Source organism: Anolis sagrei, chromosome 4 (assembly GCF_037176765.1).
Source record: "Anolis sagrei isolate rAnoSag1 chromosome 4, rAnoSag1.mat, whole genome shotgun sequence".
NCBI lineage: Eukaryota > Metazoa > Chordata > Lepidosauria > Squamata > Dactyloidae > Anolis > Anolis sagrei.
Window position 1 is genome coordinate 243,403,581 of NC_090024.1, and position 16,121 is coordinate 243,419,701.

The window sequence follows — 16,121 nt, forward strand, 5'->3', positions numbered from 1 at the left end:
TCTATAATAGATCATAGAATCCTAGAGTTGGAAGAGACCTCCTGGGCCATCCAGTCTAACCCCATTCTGCCAAGAAGCAGGAATATTGCATTCAAATCACCCCTGACAGATGGCCATCCAGCCTGTTTAAAAGGTTCCAAAGAAGGAGCCTCCACCACACTCTGGGGCAGAGAGTTCCACTGCTGAACGGCCCTCACAGTCGGGAAGTTCTTCTTCATGTTCAGGTGGAATCTCCTCTCCTGTAGTTTGAAGCCATTGTTCTGCATCCTAGTCTCCAAGGAGACTTTGGAAGCTTTTAAACAGAGGCTGGATGGCCATCTGTCAGGGGTGATTTGAATGCAATATTCCTGCTTCTTGGCAGAATGGGGTTGGACTAGATGCCCCATGAGGTCTCTTCCAATTCTAGGATTCTAGGATTCCATGACACAGAAGGGTAAAGAGCTGCCTAAGAGGGCCACTGCAATGGAGCACTGCTAAGGAACCCTGAGATTTCCACCTTTCAGACGGGTTTTGCCTTGAGAATAACTCAAGCCAGGCCTGGCTGGGTGTACTAGGCCTAGGATGCTACACAGAGGTGTTGCCATGGTAACTGAGGAAGCCGCACACACAACAGGGAGAGGCGTTCCAAGAGGGGGCGGGGCCAAAGCAAAGCCACACCCCTTCAATAACCACGCCTCCTTAGCAACAGGAGGCGTGGGTTATTCTAAACAGCGCCCCCTGCGTTACAGCGAGAAATGCCAAGATACGGAGGGGGCGTGGTCAAAGCTATGCCACGCCCCCTCCCTCAGTGTCGGTCTTTCGCCACAGGAGGCGTGGCTTATTATAAACCACGCCCCCTGCGTTACAGCTGCGTGTGAGGCATTCCAAGATCCAGCGGGGGCGTGGTCAAAGCTAAGCCACGCCTCCCCTTCCTCAGTGTCGATCTTTCGCCACAGGAGGCGTGGCTTATTATAAACCCCGCCCCCTACGTTACAGCGAGAAATGCCAAGATACGAAGGGGGCGTGATCAAAGCTAAGCCACGCCTCCCCTCCCTCAGTGTAGGTCTTTCTCCACAGGAGGCGTGGCTTATTATAAACCCCGCCCCCTGCGTTACAGCTGTGTGCGAGGCATGCCAAGATATAGCGGGGGCGTGGTTAAAGATAAGCCACGCCCCCTCACAGGACAGGCTTTCCTTTCACCGCAGAGGGGGCGTGGCTTGAGCGAAACCACGCCCCTCTCCGTGAGGGCTTTGGAGCCGGCTCCTTCCGGTGACGCCACTTCCGCTTCTGCCACACCTGACGTCAGATCCCGGGCCTGGCGCAGGCGGGGCCGGTTTGAACGGTAAGTGGTGGAGGAAGAAGAAGGCAGGAAGGAGGAGGCTGCCGAGGAGACAGGCCGGTGAGCCACGCCGGGACCCGCCCTTCTCCTTAGGAGCAATAGGACGGAGACTGTGTGTGAGAGAGAAAGAGAATGAGGGAGCTGTGTTTGCATATATGCTAATTGTGCCGCGGGCGTGCCTGGGAACAGCTGAGGGAGGCAAGAGGGCGGCTGAGGGAGCGTGAGGGAGCCGCCGGCGGCCTCGGGGCTTTCCAGGCCCGTGGAGAAGCGCGAACCGCGCTTCTCCACGGGCCTGGAAAGCCCCGAGGCCGCCGGCGGCTCCCTCGCCGTGACCTTAGTGGCTGGAGCTCCGCCGCCCCTTAAAAGAGTGCCCCAGGTCTTCCCAACTGCTAGGCCTCATCTCTGCTTGGAGTCTTTTTTCCTCTAGATCCAATTGAGCCCAGAGTGGGGAGGCTCAAGGTGGTTGTAGTAGAGGAGGAGGAGGGTGTGGTGTATCTGTTTGCCATTCATTCAACTGTTATTAGGGAAGATAATGGTCATATAGTCCTCCTCATTGGCTAGCACTAGTTTTAACCCATTATTAAACCCTTTATGGTGTTTAGTAATGGGTTAAATGAGGGCCATATGATATATTATATGGCCCTCATTTATTATAATGTATGTCTCCTGTGCTATTTTAATAATAATCTATGTAAATAAAAATGTAATGTTCGTTTGTGGGATTAACGTAACTCAAAAACCACTGGGAGAATTGACACCAAACTTGGACACAATACAATGAGTGTCCATCACCCCTAAAACACGCACAAAAAATCCAGCAGAACGGACTTAAATCCCCCCAAAATAAACTACATACACTTGCACACTATACACCTAACAGGCCAATGAGTGTCCATCACCCCTAAAACACACACAAAAAAACCCAGCAGAACGGACTTAAACTCCCCCCCCCAATAAACTATAGATACATATATACTTGCACACATACATACAGACACACACATATATATGTACACAAGCACACACAAATATACACATACATATAGACATGCACACATATATACATACAGACAGACATATGTACACAAGCACACACAAATATACACATACATATAGACATGCACACATATATACATACAGACACATATACGTACAAAGCACACACAAATATACACATACATATAGACATGCACACAAATATACATACAGGCACACATATGTACACAAGCACACACAAATATACACATATAGACATGCACACATATATACATACAGACACACACTCACATATATGTACACAAGGACACACAAATATACACATACATATAGACATGCACACACATATACACACAGACACACATATGTACAAAGCACACACAAATATACACATACATATATATACACATACATACATATATACATAGACACACACACATATGTACACAAGCACACACAGACATACATGTACACAAGCAAAAACAAATATACACATACATATAGACAATATATACATACAGACACCCATGTAGACATGCACACACAAACACATATATTTACATACACACATATACATATAGACATACATACACATATATATACAAGCACACACATATACACAACATACATATATACATATGCACACACATATACACCCATCTATCTGTCTGTCTATTTGTGTATATGTGTATATATGTGTGTTTGCATATATATAGATAGATAGATAGATAGATAGAGATATATACACACACACAAACCATATATACAGACGGCCACAGCAACATGTGGCAGGGTACGGCTAGTATAGTATATTGTGATGTAAAATATAGATAGAGATGTATACACATACACACACACACAAACCATATATACAGACTGGGCCACAGCAACACGTGGCAGGGTACGGCTAGTATAATATATTGTAATGTAAAATATAGATAGAGATGTATGCACATATACACAGACACAAACCATATATATAGACTGGGCCACAGCAACGCGTAATGTAATGCAATATAATACTACTACTAATATGATATTATATTTGTATTGCATGTAATATTGCTAATAACATCACAATATAATGGTATAGTACAATATAGTAATATTTAATACTGATATTGTACTATGCTAATAATATAATATATTGTACGTATATATATCTTGGAAGCCGCCCTGAGACCCCTTCAGGGTGAGAAGGGTGGCATTTAAATGTCACAAATAAATAAATAAAATAATGTATTATATTATATGAGGTCCATATAATATATTATATGGCCCTCAAATAATAACCCTCCACCTTTGCTAGAATTAGGGGCACAGGCCTCGTGCAAGAGGGATAAACCAATAATATTACTGGTAATAATAACGACAACCCATTATGAAACTTACTATGGCCCCCACATAATAGCCTTTGCTAGAATTGAGGACACAGGCCTCTTGCAAAAGTGAGATGATGCTAATAATAATAATAATATCAAGCCATTACTAAACCCACCACATTAAGCCCCCCACATTTGCTAGAACTAGGGACACAGGTCTCCTACAAAAGGGACATACCAATAATAATAATAATAATAATAATAATAATAATAATAATAATTGATAGTAACACGGTGCCAATAATAGTCCTCCTCATTTGCTAGAATTAGGGGCACAGGCCTCCTGAAAAAGTGAGAAACCAATAATAGTAGTAGTAGTAATAATAGATAGATAGTAACACAATGACAATAATAGTGCTCCATCTTTGCTAGAATTAGGGACACAAGCCTGCAAAAGTGAGATGATGATGATGATGATGATAAAAATAGCAACCTGTTAAATCCATTTTTAAACTCTGTATGGCTCTCACATAATAGGCCTCCACCTTTGCTAGAATTAGGGCACAGGCCTCCTGCAAATGTGAGAAATGAATATTATTATTATTATTAGATAGTTACATGCTAATAATAGTCCTCATTTGCTAGAACTAGTGACACAAGCCTCCTGCAAAAGTGAGAAACCAATAATATAAATAGTAGTGATAACAACAACCACCCATTATGAAATTTATTATGGCCGTCACATAATAACCCTCCACCTTTGCTCGAAGTAAGGATGCAGGCCTCTTGCAAAAGTGAGATGATGATGATGATGATGATAATAATAATAATAATAATAATAAGCTATTATTAAACCCATTATGCCCCTCATATAATAGCCCTCCACATTTTCTAGAACTAGGGACACAGGCTTCCTGCAAAAGGGAGAGACTAATAATAGTAAGTGATAGTAACATGATGCCAACAATAGTCTCCATTTGCTAGAAATAGGGACACAGGCTTCCTGCAAGAGTGAGATGACGATTATGATAATAATAATAATATTAATAATTACAGCCCATTATGGCCCTCGCATAATAGCCCTTCACCTTTGCTAGAATTAGGGACACAGGCCTCCTGCAAAAGTGAGATGTATTTATTTATTTACTGTATTTGTATACCACCCTTCTCAGCTCTCAGGCGACTCAGGTTTACAATGGCAACGATTCGATGCCCAAATGATGATGATGATGATGATAATAATAATAATAATAATAATAATAATAATAATAGCAACCTGTTATGAAATCAGTAATAATAATCATCATCAGCAATGAATTAGGAGCACAGGCCTCCTGCAAAAGTGAGGTGATAGTAATAATAATAATAATAGTAATAATAGCAACTCATATGGCTCTCACATAATAGCCCTCCACCTTTGCTAGAGGTAGGGACACAGGCCTCCTGCAAAAGTGAAAAATCAGTAATAATAATAAGTAATAGTAACATGAAACCAATACTAGACTTCCATTTTTGCTAGAAGTAGGGGCACAGGCCTGCAAAAGTGAGATGATGATGATAGCAACTCATGACCCTTATATATTAGCCCTCCATCTTTGCTAGAATTAGGCACACGGGCATCTTGCAAAAGTTTGATGATGATAATAATAATAATAATAGCAACCTGTTATGAAGCCCATTAATGGCCCTCACATAATAGCCCTCCAACTTTGGTAGAATTAGGAACATAAGATGGCAAAAAGTGAGATGATGATGGTGATGATGATAATAATAATAATAATAATGATAATAGCAGCAACCCATTATGAAGCCCATTATGTTCCTCACATAATAGCCCTCCAACTTTGGTAGAATTAGGAACATAAGATGGAAAAAAGTGAGATGATGATGATGATGATAATAATAATAATAATAATAATAATAATAATAATAGCAGCAACCCATTATGAAACCCATTATGGCCCTCACATAATAGCCCTCCAACTTTGGTAGAATTAGGAACATAAGATGGCAAAAAGTGAGATGATGATGATGATGATAATAATAATAATAATAATAATAATAATAGCAGCAACCCATTATGAATCCCATTATGGCCCTCACATAATAGCCCTCCAACTTTGATAGAATTAGGAACATAAGATGGCAAAAAGTGAGATGATGATGATGATGATAATAATAATAATAATAATAGCAGCAACCCATTATGGCCCTCACATAATAGCCCTCCAACTTTGGTAGAATTAGGAACATAAGATGGCAAAAAGTGAGATGATGATGATGATGATGATGATGATAATAATAATAATAGCAGCAACCCATTATGAATCCCATTATGGCCCTCACATAATAGCCCTCCAACTTTGATAGAATTAGGAACATAAGATGGCAAAAAGTGAGATGATGATGATGATGATAATAATAATAATAATAGCAGCAACCCATTATGAACCCCATTATGGCCCTCACATAATAGCCCTCCAACTTTGGTAGAATGAGGAACATAAGATGGCAAAAAGTGAGATGATGATGATGATGATGATGATGATGATGATGATAATAATAATAATAATAACAACCCATTATGAAACCCATGATGGCCCTCACATAATAGCCCCCCACATTTGCTAGAATTAGGAATACATGCCTCCTGCAAAAGTGAGAGATCAATAATAATAATAATCGGTGATAGTAACATGAAACCAATAATAGTTCCCCACCTTTATTACCATTAGGGACACAAGCCTCCTGCAAAAGTGAGACAATAATAATAAGGATCTAGGCCTTCTGCAAAAGTGAGAAACCAATAATATTAATAGTAATAAGATGCTTGGGAATCTCCAATAATCCTCAGCCCTGCACATCTGTTGCAAAAGTGAAAAACAGCATTAAAAAAAACCTGGGAGGACACAACTCTCTAGAGATCTCTGAGTTGCCTGGAGGCAATTAGCAAATCCTTGGCGGAGCATTTTGGTCAAATCTACCCAAAGTCCAGCTCACAACTCTCTTCTCCGGAGTATAGGATTGTGCTGCCGGACGGAGAGAAAAATGCCCAGAGTATCCCACAGATCCTTCAGTCTCGCTCTTGATCTGTTGACCAGAGCAGTTGCGTTGGAGGAAGGAAAGAGAATAATTCAAGTACCTAATATGCAGGAGAAAGAATAGCTTGTTTGTGTTTTATTCAAATCCAAATGAGGAGGTTGTTAACTTAGATTGTGGGGGCAAAATTAAGCCAACTTCAGGCAGCCCCAACAGTAGATTGTGCACTGTTTTAACAATATCGACAGATAGTGGTGGCAAAAAAAGCCAATGGGATTTTGGCCTGCATCAAGAGGAGCCTAGTGTCTAGATCTAGGGAAGTCATGCTACCCCTCTATTCCGCTTTGGTTCGACCACACTTGGAATATTGTGTCCAATTCTGGGCACCACAATTCAAAAGAGATACTGACAAGCTGGAATGTGTCCAGAGGAGGGTGACTAAAATGATCAAGGGTCTGGAGAACAAACCCTATGAGGAGCGGCTTAAGGAGCTGAGCATGTTTAGCCTGAAGAAGAGAAGGCTGAGAGGAGATATGATAGCCATGTTTAAATATGTGAGAGGAAGCCACAGGGAGGAGGGAGCAAGCTTGTTTTCTGCTTCCTTGGAGACTAGGATGCAATGGAACAATGGCTTCAAAGTACAAGAGAGGAGATTCCATCTGAACATGAGGAAGAACTTCCTGACTGCGAGAGCTGTTCAGCAGTGGAACTCTCTGCCCCGGAGTGTGGTGGAGGCTCCTTCTTTGGAAGCTTTTAAACAGAGGCTGGATGGCCATCTGTCAGGGGTGATTTGAATGCAATATTCCTGCTTCTTGGCAGAATGGGGTTGGACTGGATGGCCCATGAGGTCTCTTCCAACTCTAGGATTCGGTGATTCTATGAATCTTGGGCCAATTTTAGTTTAACAAGCCCCATTCTGAGGTTATCTCCTTACTGTAAAATTGATGTTCCCTTTCTGAGCAAAACACTCCCAATCTGAGGATCACATTGCACACAATGAAGCGCAGGAGGCGATCCCAGCTCTGTTTTCAAGCAGAAACTGCCCTCGGCATGAAATCTCCCCTCCCTGAGCAGACACAGACCTTGTGAAAGAGACAAAGATTCATGTAAGAGATTCAGGAGACTGTATTACCGTCCCCTCTTCGTTTTAGAGGCGAATTTGCCTTCTTTCTTTCATTCTCATGGTGAAACTCAGGCACTTGGAGGTCTGCAAAGCTAAGCAGAGTCCTCGCTCCTTTACTGAACAAAGTAGGCCAAGGCTGAAGGAGTAGCAAAGGGAATGAGATGTGACTCCTCTGATATAACTTTTTTTTCTACTCAAACTCACCGCAGACAGGATCTTGTCAAGACGATGAGTCTGCCCTGGAGAAATCCAGGCTGTCCATTATAGCTTTGCTCAAACTGAACACCCCGACTGCATTGTATTTCGACTGATTGGGGAAAGTAAGCAAGTCATATTCAGCTTTAGATGGGAGAGCAGCAGGTAAAACAGGCGGCCCTCCACATTTGCTGTTAGTGAAGAAACACAAAGAAATTGCTATGCTTTTTTATCTGAGAGAAGTTCTCTATGGACCTCATCACACTAGAGAATGAATCCTGCAGAATTCTGGGATTTGTAGTTTAGTGAGGTTGCTGAAGTCTCCTCCCTAAACTACAAACCACAGAATTCTGCAGGAGGCAGCAACCAGATTTAAAGTGGATTCATTCTCTAGTGAGGTGAGGTGCTAGGAATTTTTAGGATGTTCCAGAAATAACTCTAATCTTAATCTGGAATTTGAGTACAGAAATGTACTGGAGAATTTACATGTCTGCTTTAGAGCAGTGGTTCTCAACCTGTGGGTCTCCAGGTGTTTTGGCCTTCAACTCCCAGAAATCCTAACAGCTGGTAAACTGGCTGGGATTTCTGGGAGTTGTAGGCCAAAATACCTGGACCCACAGGTTGAGAACCACTGTTCTAAAGCCTCTGGCAGGAAGTTGTCCACAGAGTCACACTGGCGAACTTAGAAACAATATTTTAATTAAATCCATGATTAGTCAAATATGCAAAAGTAGAGGGAGAGATGTAGCAGAAATCTACATGTGGGGCTGGCAGTGCATTGTGCCCATAACCATGGAAACTTGTTGCCACTCAATGCAATGATTGACCAAGTGGAATGCAGCTTCTTATGCCTTAAGGAATGGTGTATGGTGGACCTGGTGTAGCTGCAGGGCTGTGCTTCCAGGATCCTGTGCAAGGTCAGTGTCTGCAAAGGGAGGAGAGATGTTGCATTGAGGGCATTTTTAACTGGTTCAAAGCAGAGCTGGGATCTCCTGCGATTCATTTTGTACCATGTGATCCTCAGATTGAGATTGGTTTGTTTATAAAGGGTACATCAGCCATACAGCTTCTTGTTGCTTTTTCCCTTGTTGCTTTCCTTTAGGCTCATTTTTGGCTGGCCCTTCTAGTTCCCTTCATCCATTTTTGTGCCATCTGCTGTTCCTGAAATATTCTGCCGTAAAGAGCTTCCCTAACTTTGCTTCACCTATGTCTCTCTCTTCTCTCCCCACTTCTAATTTTTTTTCCATTCCTGAGTATCTGATTTGCCCATTTTAGACTTGCCCTCAAAACCATCTTCTTAGTTGGCATTTCTTCCCTATAGCAGTGAAGGGAGCTTATTTATATAATTGCTAATTTATATTATTGATGCGGGGTTGGATTGGATGGCCCATGAGGTCTCTTCCAATTCTATGATTCTGTAATACAAAATACCTTTTAGACAACTATTGAATTGAGACAGGTACCTTCCTCTCGTCTCTGTAATCAGCCATTATACCTGTTGAGGCATGTTTTCTGATGCTGTACAGTAGTTATACACTGAAGATCCCATATCTGTGAAGGACATGTTCCTGACTGGACGGCAACAATTTACCAACTAAAATGTCATTGTTGCTTTGAAGCAGTGGTTCTCAGCTGATGTGTCCCCAGATGTTTTGGCCTTCAACTCCCAGAAATCCCTGGCTGGGATATCTGGGAGTTGTAGACCAAAGCATCTGGGGACCCATAAGTTGAGAACCACTCTCTAGAGGACCTAGAAATTCTTCGATAAGTATCTTCTAGGAATTTGTAAGGTCCTCTAGGGCATCTCTGTAGTAATCTCCGGGGAAGAGTTGTAGGACTATTTGTTATCTGTAGCATAGTAAAACAAAAGGGCCAGCTTTAGCACAGCGGGTTAATCACCAGCTGCAGCTGCAGTAAATCTTGCCAACCAAAAGGTTGGCAGTTCGAAGCCAGGTCAGGGTGAGCTCCAGACCGTCAGCCCAGGTCCCCCGCCCACCTACCTAGTGGATCGAAAACAGCAATGTGAGTAGATGAATAGGAACTGCATTAAGTGGTGAGGTATTTTAAGCATGGCGTTTGCAAACAAAGAAAGCTCTTCTGCAAGGAGATGGAGCGACAGCACTCCCCTATGCCCGGAAAACGAGCGCAGCCTCCAAAAGATGCCAAATGATGAGAAAAAAACCCTATAGAAGCATACCTCTGTTGTCTGTCTTGTCATTGTATAATAAGCATTGAATGTTTGCTGTGCATGTGTTCTGTGATCTGCCCTGAGTCCCCTTCGAGGAATATAAGTACTGTAAATAAAAATACTGTAAATAGAGTGCAGTGTAGGCAGTGCACTCTAGTAGAAAACAGGAAGGAAAATGCATAGGATGTTCTGGTAAGGTTTCTAAAAAGGGGGAATTGTTTGATTGTTGTAGGTAATACACTTCAGATAAAAAGAGTAGATAGACAAAAGAAAGTTACCTATGTTTGGCACAAGAGACCCTAATGCTGACTCTTTATGTCTCTGTGCGTAAGGCCTCTTGAGGCAGAGAGGAACCTCATGGTACTCCTTTCTCAAATAAAGGGCCATAAAGCACTAAAGGCTTTGGGGAAGAAAAGGGAAGTGACTTCTCCATAAAGGAAGGAAGCAAAAATACCTTGAGTTGCAGAGACTTAGGAAACACAGGGAAAATGAAGACTGCAAGTATGCACCATAGAGTTCCCTGTCTCTAAAAGCCCCATATACTACTACTTAATGCTTCTTCTCTTCCAACAAACAATACCACCCAATTGCCAGGAGGACCTAGCACATTTCTAGAGAGATCATTTCCCCCCAGGCGCAGATCTAGATATAGTGGGTACGGGAATATTACTGTACTTGCTAATAATAATAATAATAATAATAATCTAGACCTAATAATAATAATTATCTAGACCATGGCCATATAGCCCGAAAAAACCTACAACAACCCAGTGATTCCAGCCATGAAAGCCTTTGACAATACAACAACAACAACAACAACAATAATAATAATATCAAACTTTATTTATACCTCGCCACCATCTCCCCAAGGGGACTCGGGGTGGCTTACATGAGGCCAAGCCCAACAATTCAATACATCAATATGCAACAAAACACTGCAATAAAATATAAAGAATAAAATACAATACGAAACCATTATAAATAGTACATTAACAATATAAAATCACAACAATTAAGACAAGGAAATCAATCTCAGTGGGCAGGGCCAGATCCAATAGATCAAAAATTAAAACACTGAGTGAGACGACAGTTTAATGTATCTGGACAGGAGATCCGAGGGATAAGTAGGATTTGATTGCACTAACACAGTGATGGGCAACCATTTGAGCTTGGTGTGTCAAAATTTGCCAAAAACCAGAGCATAACTTGGGTGGGGTGTCAACTTTGAGAGAAACAAAAACATAATTTTGCAATATTTATAGTTTAAATTAGAAAAAAATGTATATTCCGGGCTGAATTATGGAGTGAACAATGCTCAAACGTGCAGATGTTAAATTTGTAGAGCCTTTTACAAATTTAAGGATGGAATTAGATTGGCTTTTATAAGGTGTACTTCTCTGTATGCGGCTGCGCATCATAAAAAATAGCCATGCGTGTCAGTGCTGACATGTGTGTCATAGGTTCACCATCATGGCACTAACAGGTAAAATAAAGTGCTTGCGAGGGCATTTAGCAGGACTTGGTCAGATCAGGGAATTGTTGTTCATTTATTCATTGAAGGCACACTGGAACAGCCAAGTTTTCAAGCTCTTCCTAAAGACTGCCAGGGTGGGGGCTTGTCTAATATCTCTGGGGAGCGAGTTTCAGAACCGGGGGGCCACCACAGAGAAGGCCCTCTCCCTTGTTCCCACAAGTCGCATTTGCGAAGGAGGCGGAAGTGAGTTTGGTAGTTGATTAAATGTCCTTTGACCAGTATCTGGCCATTTGGAGTGCTTCTGGTGTTCCTGCAAGAAGGTCCTCCCTTGTGCATGTGGCAGGGCTCAGGCTGCATTGCAGCAGGTGGTCAGTGGTTTGCTCCTCTCCACACTCACATGTCGAGGATTCCACTTTGTAGCCCCATTTCTGAAGGTTGGCTCTGCATCTCGTAGTGCCAGAGCACAGTCTGTTCAGGGCCTTCCAAGTCGCCCAGTCCTCTGTATGCCCAGGGGGGAGTCTCTCATTTGGTATCAGCCATTGGTTGAGGTGCTGGGTTTGAGCCTGCCACTTTTGGACTCTCGCTTGCTGAAGTGTTCCAGCGAGTGTCTCTGTAGATCTTAGAAAACTATTTCTAGATTTAAGTCGTTGACGTGCTGGCTGATGCCCAAAAAAGGGATGAGCTGGACGTGTTTCTGCCTTGGTCTCTGTCTCTGATTGTGTAGGTTCTTAAATGGAAATGCAGTCTCGCAGGTAGGCTAAGTCTTTTTACGAGTGAAGGCTTAGCACATTGACAGAGATGATGCTTTTCAGAGCGATGGCTGGACTGTCTCCGGTTCAATGCTTCTGAGGATACTCTTCTTACAAGGCATGCGTCTGGGAAAGTGCATTGTTTGCCTTGAAGTGTCTGATAGGACCATGGAAGGTGTGGTGGGGGCGGCGCCTTTTACTGGCCTCTATGTAAACAAAATGCTTTCTTGCTTGTTTTTCTTCAGAAAATGGCAGTTAATGTTTATTCCACCTCGGTGACAAGTGACAACTTGAGTCGACATGACATGCTGGCCTGGATTAACGAGTCGCTACAGTTGAACTTGACAAAGATAGAACAGCTTTGCTCAGGTAAGTCAAGGGCCCAGGGAGGAAACATCCTCCAGGCTATGAAAACATAGCTCTTTCCTTTGAAGAGCCACAAGAATTTTCTCTCAACTGGGTGAGCATTTGCTGGTTTATGACTGAATTATTCTCCATGTTTGGGGTTAGGAATGATTTTTTTTATAGTTGAGTAAAAGGAATAGGCCCGTTGTCCCTCTTTGTCGCTTGATTGAACTGTCTGCTTGTTCCTTGTCTTGCAGATATGTTGAGACTTGATAATTTCTTTTGGCATAATCTGCGAGAAATATTTTTTGGGTGAAAGTCAAACAGCGAAAGTATGTCAGGGCTGTTGGCAGTTCTGTAGTGCTGGATAGCATTGCATTCTGACCTGAATTAACCTTTGCACCCAGCACCACACAAGAAACCAGTTTTTTTGTCGTGTCAGGAGTGACTTCAGAAACTGAAAGTCGCTTCTGGTGTGAGAGAATTGGCCGTCTGCAAGGACGTTGCCCAGGGGACGCCAGGATGTTTTGATGTTTTTCTCATCCTTGTGGGAGGCTTCCCCACATGATGAGCTGGAGCTGATAGAGGGAGCTCATCCGGGCTCTCCTGTGACCTAGAATCATAGATCATAGAATGAAAGAGACTCATGGGCCATCCAGTGCAACTCCATTCTGCCAAGAAGCAGGAATATTACATTCAAATCACCCCTGACAGATGGCCATCCAGCCTCTGTTTAAAAGCTTCCAAAGAAGGAGCCTCCACCTCACTCCAGGGCAGAGAGTTCCACTGCTGAACGGCTCTCACAGTCAGAAAGTTTTTTCTCATGTTCAGATGGAATCTCCTTTCTTGTAGTTTGAAGCCATTGTTCCGCGTCCTAGTCTCCTGGGAAGCAGAAAATGAGCTTGCTCCCTCCCTGTGACATCCTCTCACATATTTATACATGGCTATCATATCTCTTCTCAGCCTTCTCTTCTTCAGGCTAAACATGCCCAGTTCCCTAAGCCGCTCTTCATAGGGCTTGTTCTTCAGACCCTTGATCATTTAATCGCCCTCCTCTGGACACATTCCAGCTTGTCAATCTCTCTCTTGAATTGTGGTGCCCAGAATTGGACACAATATTCCAGGTGTGGTCTGACCTGTTGGTATTCAGTCTTCCCGGCATAGGAGTTTAACCCACTGCGCCACCGGGGGCTCCTAAGAGAGACCAGTAATACTAACTAAACATTTTATTGGGAAAAAAAGGCAAAGGCAAAGGCAATGTAAAAAGCAAAGTCCAAAAAGCAACAGGAAAAAAGGCTTTCAAAAGGCAATAGTTTATACTGTTCTATTTAAAAGTGACAAGGTACATGAAAAGAAAACAACAGGAATCAAAACATAGACATAAATCTATAACTAGGAACACAGGAACATTTTCCAAACATGAATCCATGAACATGAGCACAAGACTTTCCCAAAGATCTTTAACATAGAGTTGAACATGGAACAAGAACAAGACCCAAGGTACACAGTAACGCAGTGTTGCCTTCTCTGACCCTTTCACTAAACACTTTAAAGGTCCACAAGCCATGAAGTCATGCCTTTGACATCTGTTCTGTTTCAAGGATTTCTCACAGAGTGACTTCCTTAATCTGACTCCCACCCCCTGGAGATCAAGTCTCATTCTCCTGCTGAGCCCTATTCTTGACCTGCATCTTCTCCCGCAGTGAGGGCATTGGTTTCCAGGTGGAAGGCGGTCCTGGTTGGGGTTGGCTTGACGCACCTTCCTCTTGACATGGTTCTCTCTTTCACTCTCCATTCGTGCCTCTTCAAATTCTGCAGCACTGCTGGTCACAGCTGACCTCCAGCTGGAACACTCAAGGGCCAGGGCTTCCCAGTTGTCAGTGTCTATGCCAGAGTTTTTAAGGTTGGCTTTGAGCCCATCTTTCAATCTCTTTTCCTGTCCACCAACATTCCATTTTCCATTCTTGAGTTCAGAGTAGAGCAACTGCTTTGGGAGACAGTGGTCGGGCATCTGGATAACATGGCCATCTGGACAACATGGCCGGTCCAGCGGAGTTGATGTTGGAGGACCATCGCTTCAATGCTGGTGGTCTTTGCTTCTTCTAGCACGCTGACGTTTGTCCGCTTGTCTTCCCAAGAGATTTTTGGAGGCAATACTGATGGAATCGTTCTAGGAGTTGCATGTGACGTCTGTAGACAGTCCACGTCTTGCAGGCGTATAGCAGGGATGGGAAGACAGTAGCTTTATAAACAAGCACCTTGGTATCCCTATGGATGTCCCAATCCTCAAACGCTCTCTGCTTCATTCGGGAAAAAGCTGCACTCCCAGAGCTCAGGCGGTGTTGTATTTCAGTGTCAGTGTTGGAGATTTTGTGATTAAAGGCATAACGTTTCTTCTTCTTGTAAGCAATACTTTGTTACTTGGCAGTTCCACAAAATAATTAACATTTGGGTGCATGATTCATGCTCCCGTGAAAGCGGTAGTTACTCTGTAAGGGTTCTACAATCTTCCCCTGACTATATACCATTTGTGAGGCTTTATTGCAGACATGGGCAAACTTTGACCCTCCAGGTGTCTTGGACTTCAACTCCCACAATTCCTAACAGCCCACTTTCTCACAGAGTGACTTCCTTAATCTGACTCCCTCCTCCTGGAGATTAAGTCTCATTTTCCTACTGACCTCAGGTGTTTTCCCAGGGGAAAGATCTCACCTTCCAGCTCCTTATCTTCCATTGCCAAGGAACGACCAGGGGAAAGGTCTTCCCTATCTTCCGATGCCAAAGCTTCTCCATCTCCTCCCTGATCTGAAGCCATTTCTTTCTGACCAGACACAGGCCCATCCCCCCAGACAGAAACATGTTCCAAAATCCCCTCATTCCTCATACAAGAAAGCACATAGTTCCTCACAGCCTCTGTCTGAACAATCCCCTTATCAGGTTCCTGTGGGTTTTTCCGGGCTATAGAGCCATGTTCTAGAGGCATCCTCAGAGGTAGTGAGGTCCGAATGGATTCTCCCCTATGAACCATCAAGGCTGCTAAGATCATCTGGAGGGGCCCTGCTCTCGGTCCCACCACCTTCGCAATAGCGTCTGGTGGGGACGAGGGACAGGGCCTTCTCGGTGGTGGCACTTCGGCTCTGGAACCTCACCTCACTACCTCTGAGGATGCTTGCCATAGATGCAGGCGAAACGTCAGGAGAAAAGCCTCTAGAACATGGCTCTATAGCCCGGAAAAACCCACAAGAACCTAGTGATTCCAGCCATGAAAGCATTCGACAATACAATCCCCTCATCTTCAGCCTCTGGCTGTACCACAACAGATAGTCCTGGACTCATCTCTGAGCCTGGAACCCCAGGTTTCGGCGGTGGTCA

General features: G+C 43.3%; 1 protein-coding gene across 2 annotated transcripts in view; it reads left to right on the plus strand.

The window, feature by feature from the left end:
• Nucleotides 1–1,218: 1,218 nt before the first annotated feature.
• MAPRE1 (microtubule associated protein RP/EB family member 1) overlaps nucleotides 1,219–16,121 on the plus strand; it is a 41,386-nt gene continuing 26,483 nt past the window's right edge. Inside the window, exons 1-2 of one of the 2 annotated variants that reach the window (XM_060771817.2) lie at nucleotides 1,219–1,321; nucleotides 12,650–12,773. In XM_060771817.2, the coding sequence (XP_060627800.1) occupies nucleotides 12,653–12,773 (121 nt within the window). In that variant the 5' untranslated portion in view covers nucleotides 1,219–1,321; nucleotides 12,650–12,652. Of the gene's footprint in view, nucleotides 1,379–12,649; nucleotides 12,774–16,121 lie in introns of both variants that reach the window. The other variant, XM_060771818.2, reaches the window with a different exon arrangement.